Below are 14,302 nucleotides of genomic sequence, written 5' to 3'. Positions count from 1 at the left end.
GACAGAGACAGGCAGACAGAGACAGGCAGGCAGACAGACAGACAGGCAGACAGACACAGACAGAGACAGACAGACAGAGACAGGCAGGCAGACAGACAGGCAGACAGAGACAGGCAGACAGACAGACAGGCAGGCAGACAGACAGGCAGACAGACAGACAGGCAGACAGAGACAGGCAGGCAGACAGAGACAGGCAGACAGACAGACAGACAGACAGACAGACAGACAGGCAGACAGACAGGCAGACAGACAGGCAGACAGGCAGACTTAGGTGAGAAGTCCAGCAAAGTGAGAATAAACATGACTTCCAAATAGAACATGCATTATCCAATCGACTTGCAGTTTATAAACTGTATTTCTTCCATGTCTATGTTATTTTTCATAAGGAGAATAACTCCTAGCGCGAGTATGATTTGAAACCAGTAACATCCTTATCTGAGGGAGATACTGTAAAGACAGACACTCTCTGTGGTTCTGTGTGTTTTATTGCTTTAGATAGGGGCATCATGTACAGCGGTCAGTCCTTAATTCTCCTTTCACACTCCCCTCCCCCACTCTCTTATTCTCTCCCCCTCCCCCACTCTATTCTCTCTCCTCCCGCCCCCCCTCTCAACTCTCATTCCCTTTCCTCCCGGTCCCCTATCCTCCCCCTCTCCTTCCTGTCCCCTATCCTCTAACCCCCCCTCCCCAATCCTCAAACTATTCTCCACTCCCCTCCCCCTTCCACTCCGCTATTCTCCCTACCACCCTCCACTCTCCTATTATCTCGTCTCCCGCCCCCCTTCCACTCAACTCTCTTTCCCTTTCCTCCCCTCCATCCCCTCTCCTATTCTCTCCTCACCTTCCCTAATCCCCTCCACTCTCCTTCCTGTCCCCATCCCTAACCCCCATCCTCTAACCCCCCATCCTCTAACCCCCATCCTCTACACCCCCATCCTCTAACCCCCATCCTCCAATCCTCTCCCCCCCTCCCCAAACCACCCCCATCCCAACCCCCATCCCCATCCTCTAACAACCCCCATCCCCAAACCATCCCCCCCTCCCCCATCCCCAAACCACCCCCATCCCCATCCTCTAACAACCCCCATCCCCATCCTCTAACAACCCCCCATCCCCAAACCACCCCCATCCCCATCCTCTAACAACCCCCATCCCCATCCTCTAACAACCCCCCATCCCCCATCCCCAAACCATCCCCCCCATCCCCCCAAACCACCCCTCCCCCATCCCCATCCTCTAACAACCCCCCATCCCCATCCTCTAACAACCCCCCATCCCCATCCTCTAATAAAATAAACCCCCTCCCCCATCCTCTAACATACCCCCCGCCAGTCTTACATGGAGCTGCTGATCTGCTGGACCTGCTGAGGTGTCAGTGCGAAGGCATAACACGTCTCCTGAAACCGCTGACTGTTGTCTGAGGCTGGGGACAAAAGCACACAGAGAGAGGATGAAGACTCAGCCAACTCACCGTACCAAGACAGACAATGACACGGAAGCACATTTGGTCCATCCACTTAATTGCAGGTGCAGAGTACAAACGGTAAATTGATTAAAGAAAGATACCACCTGCACACTGTTGAATTCTATCACATGAGAAGCCAGACAGACAGACATGCACCAGACTACTCACCCAGGCTGGTGGGTTTGATGAGCTCATCCAGCATGTCATAAAAGGGCAGTCTCTGCAGCGTGACGTCAGGGTGTACGGGGTGAAGGGAGGAGGGCAGGTGGGGCAGGCCCAGCTCGTGTTTGGGCCCAAGCAGGGAGAGGGGCGAGGGGGACCCGTGGCTGTCAAACCCCAGCGAGGTGAGGCCTCCAGACAGGGTGGAGTGGACACTGGGCAGGGCCAGGTCCACCGGAGACACCATCTTGGTGGGGAAGCGGCGTCTGTACAGCTCCTTCACCTTCATCTGGACAGCGGGGCTGCAGCCGGCCTTAAGGAGGTGCAGGGCTTTGGTCAACAGTTCGTGTTTGCGGCCGTGTTTGTTGCGTCCTGCGTAGCCTAGTAACACTTGTAGCTCTGAAACACGAAGGCTCATCACCATTTGCTTTGAGAGGAAGGAAATTATAAGTATTATTGCAGGATTAGGACAGATCAACAGAACATGCTGGCATTACACTCTGGATTAGGACAGATCAACAGAACATGCTGGCATTACACTCTGGCTTTGGACAGATCAACAGAACACGCTGGCATTACACTCTGGCTTTGGACAGATCAACAGAACACGCTGGCATTACACTCTGGCTTTGGACAGATCAACAGAACACGCTGGCATTACACTCTGGCTTTGGACAGATCAACAGAACACGCTGGCATTACACTCTGGCTTTGGACAGATCAACAGAACACGCTGGCATTACACTCTGGATTAGGACAGATCAACAGAACACGCTGGCATTACACTCTGGCTTTGGACAGATCAACAGAACACGCTGGCATTACACTCTGGCTTTGGACAGATCAACAGAACACGCTGGCATTACACTCTGGCTTTGGACAGATCAACAGAACATGCTGGCATTACACTCTGGCTTTGGACAGATCAACAGAACACGCTGGCATTACACTCTGGCTTTGGACAGATCAACAGAACACGCTGGCATTACACTCTGGATTAGGACAGATCAACAGAACACGCTGGCATTACACTCTGGCTTTGGACAGATCAACAGAACACGCTGGCATTACACTCTGGCTTTGGACAGATCAACAGAACACGCTGGCATTACACTCTGGATTTGGACAGATCAACAGAACACGCTGGCATTACACTCTGGCTTTGGACAGATCAACAGAACACGCTGGCATTACACTCTGGCTTTGGACAGATCAACAGAACACGCTGGCATTACACTCTGGATTAGGACAGATCAACAGAACACGCTGGCATTACACTCTGGCTTTGGACAGATCAACAGAACATGCTGGCATTACACTCTGGCTTTGGACAGATCAACAGAACACGCTGGCATTACACTCTGGCTTTGGACAGATCAACAGAACACGCTGGCATTACACTCTGGCTTTGGACAGATCAACAGAACACGCTGGCATTACACTCTGGCTTTGGACAGATCAACAGAACACGCTGGCATTACACTCTGGCTTTGGACAGATCAACAGAACACGCTGGCATTACACTCTGGCTTTGGACAGATCAACAGAACACGCTGGCATTACACTCTGGCTTTGGACAGATCAACAGAACATGCTGGCATTACACTCTGGCTTTGGACAGATCAACAGAACACGCTGGCATTACACTCTGGCTTTGGACAGATCAACAGAACACGCTGGCATTACACTCTGGATTAGGACAGATCAACAGAACACGCTGGCATTACACTCTGGCTTTGGACAGATCAACAGAACACGCTGGCATTACACTCTGGATTAGGACAGATCAACAGAACACGCTGGCATTACACTCTGGCTTTGGACAGATCAACAGAACATGCTGGCATTACACTCTGGCTTTGGACAGATCAACAGAACACGCTGGCATTACACTCTGGCTTTGGACAGATCAACAGAACATGCTGGCATTACACTCTGGCTTTGGACAGATCAACAGAACACGCTGGCATTACACTCTGGCTTTGGACAGATCAACAGAACACGCTGGCATTACACTCTGGATTTGGACAGATCAACAGAACACGCTGGCATTACACTCTGGCTTTGGACAGATCAACAGAACACGCTGGCATTACACTCTGGCTTTGGACAGATCAACAGAACACGCTGGCATTACACTCTGGCTTTGGACAGATCAACAGAACACGCTGGCATTACACTCTGGCTTTGGACAGATCAACAGAACACGCTGGCATTACACTCTGGCTTTGGACAGATCAACAGAACACGCTGGCATTACACTCTGGCTTTGGACAGATCAACAGAACACGCTGGCATTACACTCTGGCTTTGGACAGATCAACAGAACACGCTGGCATTACACTCTGGCTTTGGACAGATCAACAGAACACGCTGGCATTACACTCTGGCTTTGGACAGATCAACAGAACACGCTGGCATTACACTCTGGCTTTGGACAGATCAACAGAACACGCTGGCATTACACTCTGGCTTTGGACAGATCAACAGAACACGCTGGCATTACACTCTGGCTTTGGACAGATCAACAGAACACGCTGGCATTACACTCTGGCTTTGGACAGATCAACAGAACACGCTGGCATTACACTCTGGCTTTGGACAGATCAACAGAACACGCTGGCATTACACTCTGGCTTTGGACAGATCAACAGAACATGCTGGCATTACACTCTGGATTAGGACAGATCAACAGAACACGCTGGCATTACACTCTGGCTTTGGACAGATCAACAGAACACGCTGGCATTACACTCTGGCTTTGGACAGATCAACAGAACACGCTGGCATTACACTCTGGCTTTGGACAGATCAACAGAACACGCTGGCATTACACTCTGGCTTTGGACAGATCAACAGAACACGCTGGCATTACACTCTGGCTTTGGACAGATCAACAGAACATGCTGGCATTACACTCTGGATTAGGACAGATCAACAGAACACGCTGGCATTACACTCTGGCTTTGGACAGATCAACAGAACACGCTGGCATTACACTCTGGCTTTGGACAGATCAACAGAACACGCTGGCATTACACTCTGGCTTTGGACAGATCAACAGAACACGCTGGCATTACACTCTGGCTTTGGACAGATCAACAGAACACGCTGGCATTACACTCTGGCTTTGGACAGATCAACAGAACATGCTGGCATTACACTCTGGCTTTGGACAGATCAACAGAACACGCTGGCATTACACTCTGGCTTTGGACAGATCAACAGAACACGCTGGCATTACACTCTGGCTTTGGACAGATCAACAGAACATGCTGGCATTACACTCTGGCTTTGGACAGATCAACAGAACACGCTGGCATTACACTCTGGCTTTGGACAGATCAACAGAACACGCTGGCATTACACTCTGGCTTTGGACAGATCAACAGAACACGCTGGCATTACACTCTGGCTTTGGACAGATCAACAGAACACGCTGGCATTACACTCTGGCTTTGGACAGATCAACAGAACACGCTGGCATTACACTCTGGCTTTGGACAGATCAACAGAACACGCTGGCATTACACTCTGGCTTTGGACAGATCAACAGAACATGCTGGCATTACACTCTGGCTTTGGACAGATCAACAGAACACGCTGGCATTACACTCTGGCTTTGGACAGATCAACAGAACACGCTGGCATTACACTCTGGCTTTGGACAGATCAACAGAACACGCTGGCATTACACTCTGGCTTTGGACAGATCAACAGAACACGCTGGCATTACACTCTGGCTTTGGACAGATCAACAGAACACGCTGGCATTACACTCTGGCTTTGGACAGATCAACAGAACACGCTGGCATTACACTCTGGCTTTGGACAGATCAACAGAACACGCTGGCATTACACTCTGGCTTTGGACAGATCAACAGAACACGCTGGCATTACACTCTGGCTTTGGACAGATCAACAGAACACGCTGGCATTACACTCTGGCTTTGGACAGATCAACAGAACACGCTGGCATTACACTCTGGCTTTGGACAGATCAACAGAACACGCTGGCATTACACTCTGGCTTTGGACAGATCAACAGAACATGCTGGCATTACACTCTGGCTTTGGACAGATCAACAGAACACGCTGGCATTACACTCTGGCTTTGGACAGATCAACAGAACACGCTGGCATTACACTCTGGCTTTGGACAGATCAACAGAACACGCTGGCATTACACTCTGGCTTTGGACAGATCAACAGAACACGCTGGCATTACACTCTGGCTTTGGACAGATCAACAGAACATGCTGGCATTACACTCTGGCTTTGGACAGATCAACAGAACACGCTGGCATTACACTCTGGCTTTGGACAGATCAACAGAACACGCTGGCATTACACTCTGGCTTTGGACAGATCAACAGAACACGCTGGCATTACACTCTGGCTTTGGACAGATCAACAGAACACGCTGGCATTACACTCTGGCTTTGGACAGATCAACAGAACACGCTGGCATTACACTCTGGCTTTGGACAGATCAACAGAACACGCTGGCATTACACTCTGGCTTTGGACAGATCAACAGAACACGCTGGCATTACACTCTGGCTTTGGACAGATCAACAGAACACGCTGGCATTACACTCTGGCTTTGGACAGATCAACAGAACACGCTGGCATTACACTCTGGCTTTGGACAGATCAACAGAACACGCTGGCATTACACTCTGGCTTTGGACAGATCAACAGAACACGCTGGCATTACACTCTGGCTTTGGACAGATCAACAGAACACGCTGGCATTACACTCTGGCTTTGGACAGATCAACAGAACACGCTGGCATTACACTCTGGCTTTGGACAGATCAACAGAACACGCTGGCATTACACTCTGGCTTTGGACAGATCAACAGAACACGCTGGCATTACACTCTGGCTTTGGACAGATCAACAGAACATGCTGGCATTACACTCTGGCTTTGGACAGATCAACAGAACACGCTGGCATTACACTCTGGCTTTGGACAGATCAACAGAACATGCTGGCATTACACTCTGGCTTTGGACAGATCAACAGAACACGCTGGCATTACACTCTGGCTTTGGACAGATCAACAGAACACGCTGGCATTACACTCTGGCTTTGGACAGATCAACAGAACATGCTGGCATTACACACTGGCTTTGGACAGATCAACAGAACACGCTGGCATTACACTCTGGCTTTGGACAGATCAACAGAACACGCTGGCATTACACTCTGGCTTTGGACAGATCAACAGAACACGCTGGCATTACACTCTGGCTTTGGACAGATCAACAGAACACGCTGGCATTACACTCTGGCTTTGGACAGATCAACAGAACACGCTGGCATTACACTCTGGCTTTGGACAGATCAACAGAACACGCTGGCATTACACTCTGGCTTTGGACAGATCAACAGAACATGCTGGCATTACACTCTGGCTTTGGACAGATCAACAGAACACGCTGGCATTACACTCTGGCTTTGGACAGATCAACAGAACACGCTGGCATTACACTCTGGCTTTGGACAGATCAACAGAACACGCTGGCATTACACACTGGCTTTGGACAGATCAACAGAACACGCTGGCATTACACACTGGCTTTGGACAGATCAACAGAACACGCTGGCATTACACTCTGGCTTTGGACAGATCAACAGAACACGCTGGCATTACACTCTGGCTTTGGACAGATCAACAGAACACGCTGGCATTACACTCTGGCTTTGGACAGATCAACAGAACACGCTGGCATTACACTCTGGCTTTGGACAGATCAACAGAACACGCTGGCATTACACTCTGGCTTTGGACAGATCAACAGAACATGCTGGCATTACACTCTGGCTTTGGACAGATCAACAGAACACGCTGGCATTACACTCTGGCTTTGGACAGATCAACAGAACACGCTGGCATTACACTCTGGCTTTGGACAGATCAACAGAACACGCTGGCATTACACTCTGGCTTTGGACAGATCAACAGAACACGCTGGCATTACACTCTGGCTTTGGACAGATCAACAGAACATGCTGGCATTACACTCTGGCTTTGGACAGATCAACAGAACACGCTGGCATTACACTCTGGCTTTGGACAGATCAACAGAACACGCTGGCATTACACTCTGGCTTTGTCTCACTGCAAAGCTACATTTTGGGGAACACAACTTGTGTGAGTAAAGGGACAATCAACAGGTATTTTATAACTTCTGAAATAGTCAATTATGTTGTGGTGGCAGATCATGTTTTATTTCAGAACAGCGAGGCTGGCATTAGACACCATAGGAGTCTGGTCTTTTGCTGACAGCTCAGACACCATAGGAGTCTATGGTCTTGTCTCTCGGCTGGCAGGCTCTAGACACCAGAGGAGTCTGGTCTTGTCTCTAGACTGGAGGCTCTAGACACCAGGAGTCTGGTCTTGTCTCAGGCTGGCTGGCTTTGGACAGAGTCTATGGTCTTGTCTCAGGCTGGCATTACACCTCTATGGTCTTGTCTCTAGGCTGGAGGCTCAGATCATAGGAGTCATGGTCTTGTCTCTAGGCTGGCAGGCTCTAGACACCTCTATGGTCTTGTCTCAGCTCAGGCTCTAGACACCATAGGAGTCTGGTCTTGTCTCTAGGCTGGCAGGCTCAGACACCAGAGGAGTCTATGGTCTTGTCTCTAGGCTGCAGGCTCTAGACACAGAGTCATGGTCTTGTCTCTAGGCTGGCAGGCTTACACCATAGGAGTCTATGGTCTTGTCTCTAGGCTGGCAGGCTCTAGACACCAGAGGAGTCTATGGTCTTGTCTCTAGGCTGGCAGGCTCTAGACACCAGAGGAGTCTACAGTCTTGTCTCTAGGCTGGCAGGCTCAACACCACAGGAGTCTATGGTCTTGTCTCTAGGCTGGACAGGCTCAGACACCAAGGAGTCTATGGTCTTGTCTCTAGGCTGGCAGGCTTACACTCTGGTCTTGTCTTAGGCTGACAGCTCTAGACACCATAGGAGTCTACAGTCTTGTCTCTAGGCTGGCATTAGACACCACAGGAGTCTATGGTCTTGTCTCTAGGCTGGCAGGCTCAGACACCACAGGAGTCTATGGTCTTGTCTCTAGGCTGCAGGCTTGGACACCATCAAGTCATGGTCTTGTCTCTAGGCTGGCATCTAGACACCAGAGGAGTCTGGTCTTGTCTCTGGGCAGCTCACACCATAGAGTCTACAGTCTTGTCTCTAGGCTGGCAGGCTCTAGACACCTCAGGGCTTTGGTCTTGTCTCTAGGCTGGCAGCTCAAGGCTCAGACACCACAGGAGTCTATGGTCTTGTCTCTAGGCTGGCTTTGGACAGATCAACAGTCTTGTCTCTAGGCTGGCATTACACTCTGGTCTTGTTTGGACAGCTCAACAGAACACGCTGGTCTTGTCTCTGGCTGGCAGGCTCTAGACACCATAGGCAGTCTACAGTCTTGCTAGGCTTGGACAGATCAACAGAACATGCTGGCATTACACCATAGGAGTCTGTCTTGCTTTGGACAGATCACCAGAACATGGTCTTGTCTCTGGCATTAGACACCATAGGAGTCTGGTCTTTGCTGACAGGCTCTAGACACCATAGGAGTCTATGGTCTTGTCTCTAGGCTGGCAGGCTCTAGACACCATAGGAGTCTATGGTCTTGTTCTCGGCTGGCAGGCTCTAGACACCATAGGAGTCTATGGTCTTGTCGGCTCAGGCTCTGACACCATAAGTCTATGGTCTTGTTTTGGCTGGAAGGCACTAGACAACATAGGAGTCTACAGTCTTGTCTGAGGCTAAAGGGACAATCAACAGGTCTTTTTAGGCTGGAAGGCTCTAGACAAATAGTCAATTATGTTGCTGGTGACACCATAAGTCTATGGTCTTTTTAGGCTTTCACCAGGAGTCATGGTCTTGTCTCTCGGCTGGCAGGCTCTAGACACCATAGGAGTCTATGGTCTTGTCTCTCGGCTGGCAGGCTCTAGACACCATAGGAGTCTATGGTCTTGTCTCTTGGCTGGCAGGCTCTAGACACCATAGGAGTCTATGGTCTTGTCTCTAGGCTGGCAGGCTCTAGACACCATAGGAGTCTACAGTCTTGTCTCTAGGCTGGCAGGCTCTAGACACCATAGGAGTCTATGGTCTTGTCTCTTGGCTGGCAGGCTCTAGACACCATAGGAGTCTATGGTCTTGTCTCTAGGCTGGCAGGCTCTAGACACCACAGGAGTCTATGGTCTTGTCTCTAGGCTGGCAGGCTCTAGACACCATAGGAGTCTATGGTCTTGTCTCTAGGCTGGCAGGCTCTAGACACCATAGGAGTCTATGGTCTTGTCTCTAGGCTGACAGGCTCTAGACACCATAGGAGTCTATGGTCTTGTCTCTAGGCTGGCAGGCTCTAGACACCATAGGAGTCTATGGTCTTGTCTCTAGGCTGGCAGGCTCTAGACACCATAGGAGTCTATGGTCTTGTCTCTAGGCTGGCAGGCTCTAGACACCATAGGAGTCTATGGTCTTGTCTCTAGGCTGGCAGGCTCTAGACACCATAGGAGTCTACAGTCTTGTCTCTAGGCTGGCAGGCTCTAGACACCATAGGAGTCTATGGTCTTGTCTCTAGGCTGGCAGGCTCTAGACACCATAGGAGTCTATGGTCTTGTCTCTAGGCTGGCAGGCTCTAGACACCATAGGAGTCTATGGTCTTGTCTCTAGGCTGGCAGGCTCTAGACACCACAGGAGTCTACAGTCTTGTCTCTTGGCTGGCAGGCTCTAGACACCATAGGAGTCTATGGTCTTGTCTCTAGGCTGGCAGGCTCTAGACACCATAGGAGTCTATGGTCTTGTCTCTAGGCTGGCTGGCTCTAGACACCATAGGAGTCTATGGTCTTGTCTCTAGGCTGGCAGGCTCTAGACACCAGAGGAGTCTATGGTCTTGTCTCTAGGCTGGCAGGCTCTAGACACCATAGGAGTCTACAGTCTTGTCTCTAGGCTGGCAGGCTCTAGACACCAGAGGAGTCTATGGTCTTGTCTCTAGGCTGGCAGGCTCTAGACACCATAGGAGTCTATGGTCTTGTCTCTAGGCTGGCAGGCTCTAGACACCATAGGAGTCTATGGTCTTGTCTCTAGGCTGGCAGGCTCTAGACACCACAGGAGTCTATGGTCTTGTCTCTAGGCTGGCAGGCTCTAGACACCACAGGAGTCTATGGTCTTGTCTCTAGGCTGGCAGGCTCTAGACACCATAGGAGTCTATGGTCTTGTCTCTAGGCTGGCAGGCTCTAGACACCATAGGAGTCTATGGTCTTGTCTCTAGGCTGGCAGGCTCTAGACACCAGAGGAGTCTATGGTCTTGTCTCTAGGCTGGCAGGCTCTAGACACCATAGGAGTCTATGGTCTTGTCTCTAGGCTGGCAGGCTCTAGACACCAGAGGAGTCTATGGTCTTGTCTCTAGGCTGGCAGGCTCTAGACACCAGAGGAGTCTATGGTCTTGTCTCTAGGCTGGCAGGCTCTAGACACCAGAGGAGTCTATGGTCTTGTCTCTAGGCTGGCAGGCTCTAGACACCATAGGAGTCTATGGTCTTGTCTCTAGGCTGGAAGGCTCTAGACACCATAGGAGTCTATGGTCTTGTCTCTAGGCTGGAAGGCTCTAGACACCAGAGGAGTCTATGGTCTTGTCTCTAGGCTGACAGGCTCTAGACACCATAGGAGTCTATGGTCTTGTCTCTAGGCTGGCAGGCTCTAGACACCACAGGAGTCTACAGTCTTGTCTCTCGGCTGGCAGGCTCTAGACACCATAGGAGTCTATGGTCTTGTCTCTAGGCTGACAGGCTCTAGACACCATAGGAGTCTATGGTCTTGTCTCTAGGCTGGCTGGCTCTAGACACCACAGGAGTCTATGGTCTTGTCTCTAGGCTGGCAGGCTCTAGACACCATAGGAGTCTATGGTCTTGTCTCTCGGCTGGCAGGCTCTAGACACCAGAGGAGTCTATGGTCTTGTCTCAAGCAGCACTCCTACACTAAGATGCTTCATGGATAGATTCATTCGGTGGTGATCTGTGGGCAAGGGTCTCTCCTCTACACAAATTACAACCGGAACCTAGCCTTCACTAGACAAAATAGCATTCATTCCACCTCAAAAAGCAACCGGAAAGAGTTTTGACACCCACCATCTCAGATTGTTCTGAAATCCTTTATGTAGTTAGAAACAGATTAGCATTCCTGAGACATTAATTTCATCTCTGAGAAATTAAGCTAATTGACTGCACTCAAATTGGCCATTAAATATAGTAAATAACATCCTATTTATTGTTATCATGAGCAAAAGCTATTGGTTTTCTACCCAAAGTTGCAAAGAGAATGTGATCCACATAAGAGAACATCAAACTTGATAAAAGGGTGTGGTTGCGACAGTAACAGAGGCATGTAGTTGGCAAAACATGGTACTTTCACAGTCATTTACCCGTAAAGAATGAAATAAATGGCTGCCTGTCTGTCTGCCTGTCTGCTTTTCTGTCTGCCTGTCTGTCTGCTTTTCTGTCTGTCTGTCTGCCTGTCTGTCTGCTTTTCTGTCTGTCTGTCTGCTTTTCTGTCTGTCTGTCTGCTTTTCTGTCTGTCTGTCTGCTTTTCTGTCTGTCTGTCTGAATGTAAAGAATGAAATAAATGGCTAATTTCTCTAAACAGGGGAAGAAAATCATCACCAGACTCACAGGGAATACATTACAGAGGATGAAGGAGCAATACTCTTAGCAACAGACTCACAGGGAATACATTACAGAGGATGAAGGAGCAATACTCTTAGCAACAGACTCACAGGGAATACATTACAGAGGATGAAGGAGCAATACTCTTAGCAACAGACTCACAGGGAATACATTACAGAGGATGAAGGAGCAATACTCTTAGCAACAGACTCACAGGGAATACATTACAGAGGATGAAGGAGCAATACTCTTAGTAACAGACTCACAGGGAATACATTACAGAGGATGAAGGAGCAATACTCTTAGCAACAGTTCCATACTACAGTTTATTTAACTAGGATAGTCAGTTAAGAACATTAAGAACAAATTATTACCGGGTAACTGCCTCGTTCAGGGGTAGAATGACAGATTTTTACCCTGTCAGCTCAGGGATTTGATCTAGCAACCTTTCAGTTACTGGCCCAACGCTCTAACCACTAGGCTACCTGCCTCTCTAACCACTAGGCTACCTGCCTCTCTAACCACTAGGCTACCTGCCTGTCATGGGAAACTGATACTGTCTACTGGTTGTTGGGTTGGGGTGATCCTGGACAACACCCTGTCGTTCTCAACTAACATCAAGGCGGTGGCCCGTTCCTGTAGGTTCATGCTCTACAACATCCGCAGAGTACGACCCTGCCTCACACAGGAAGTGGCGCAGGTCCTAATCCAGGCACTTGTCATCTCCCGTCTGGATTACTGCAACTCGCTGTTGGCTGGGCTCCCTGCCTGTGCCATTAAACCCCTACAACTCATCCAGAACGCCGCAGCCCGTCTGGTGTTCAACCTTCCCAAGTTCTCTCACGTCACCCCGCTCCTCCGCTCTCTCCACTGGCTTCCAGTTGAAGCTCGCATCCGCTACAAGACCATGGTGCTTGCCTACGGAGCTGTGAGGGGAACTGCACCTCAGTACCTCCAGGCTCTGATCAGGCCCTACACCCAAACAAGGGCACTGCGTTCATCCACCTCTGGCCTGCTCGCCTCCCTACCACTGAGGAAGTACAGTTCCCGCTCAGCCCAGTCAAAACTGTTCGCTGCTCTGGCCCCCCAATGGTGGAACAAACTCCCTCACGACGCCAGGACAGCGGAGTCAATCACCACCTTCCGGAGACACCCACCTCTTTAAGGAATACCTAGGATAGGATAAAGTAATCCTTCTCACCCCCCTAAAAGATTTAGATGCACTATTGTAAAGTGGCTGTTCCACTGGATGTCATAAGGTGAATGCACCAATTTGTAAGTCGCTCTGGATAAGAGCGTCTGCTAAATGACTTAAATGTAAATGTGTGCCGGGGTCTGTGGGTGGCTATTGATCATTTTATTTGATTCCTCATGTCTTACTCATTGTTAGGAAGAATTATGGTCCAAAATCAGATGTTAAGTACTATATTTATTGAAGATTATATGAATCCTATAAATCAAAATGGCCAATTTGGGTGCAATCAATGAGTTTAATTTCTCAGAGATCAAATTATTCTTCAACAAAATAATATTTCAGGAATGTTTTAATTTACCTGGTCCTTCTGTAGCTCAGTTGGTAGAGCATGGCGCTTGTAACGCCAGGGTAGTGGGTTCGATCCCCGGGACCACCCATACGTAGAATGTATGCACACATGACTGTAAGTCGCTTTGGATAAAAGCGTCTGCTAAATGGCATATATTATTATTATTATTATATTATTTTACTAGGCAAGTCAGTTAAGAACAAATTCTTATTTTCAATGACGGCCTAGGAACAGTGGGTTAACTGCCTGTTCAGGGGCAGAACGAGAGATTTTGTACCTTGTCAGTTCGGGGATTTGAACTTGCAACCTTTCGGTTACTAGTCCAACGCTCTAACCACTGGGCTACGCTGCCGACTATGAATGTTAATATTATGTTTCTAAATGACATGGAAGTGAAGTGAATACATGGAGAAAATAAGTGCTGCGGTAGCCTACAAAGTATATAGCTTTACATTAAAATAGGT

The 14,302-nt window shown here is 49.3% G+C and overlaps 1 protein-coding gene across 3 annotated transcripts in view; it reads right to left on the bottom strand.

The window, feature by feature from the left end:
* The window catches only part of LOC118380120 (E3 SUMO-protein ligase PIAS1-like), a 68,280-nt gene that overhangs the window by 52,387 nt on the left and 1,591 nt on the right, over positions 1–14,302 (bottom strand). For all 3 annotated transcript variants that reach the window (XM_052466878.1, XM_052466879.1, XM_052466881.1), the window contains exons 2-3: positions 1,634–2,051; positions 1,339–1,423 (exon numbers count right to left, since the gene is read on the bottom strand). In XM_052466878.1, the coding sequence (XP_052322838.1) occupies positions 1,339–1,423; positions 1,634–2,051 (503 nt within the window). The remainder of the gene's footprint in view (positions 1–1,338; positions 1,424–1,633; positions 2,052–14,302) is intronic.

This window comes from Oncorhynchus keta, chromosome 17 (genome assembly GCF_023373465.1).
Source record: "Oncorhynchus keta strain PuntledgeMale-10-30-2019 chromosome 17, Oket_V2, whole genome shotgun sequence".
Lineage (NCBI taxonomy): Eukaryota > Metazoa > Chordata > Actinopteri > Salmoniformes > Salmonidae > Oncorhynchus > Oncorhynchus keta.
Note: the sequence above shows the minus strand (reverse complement) of the source record. Positions and strands in the feature narration are given on the sequence as shown.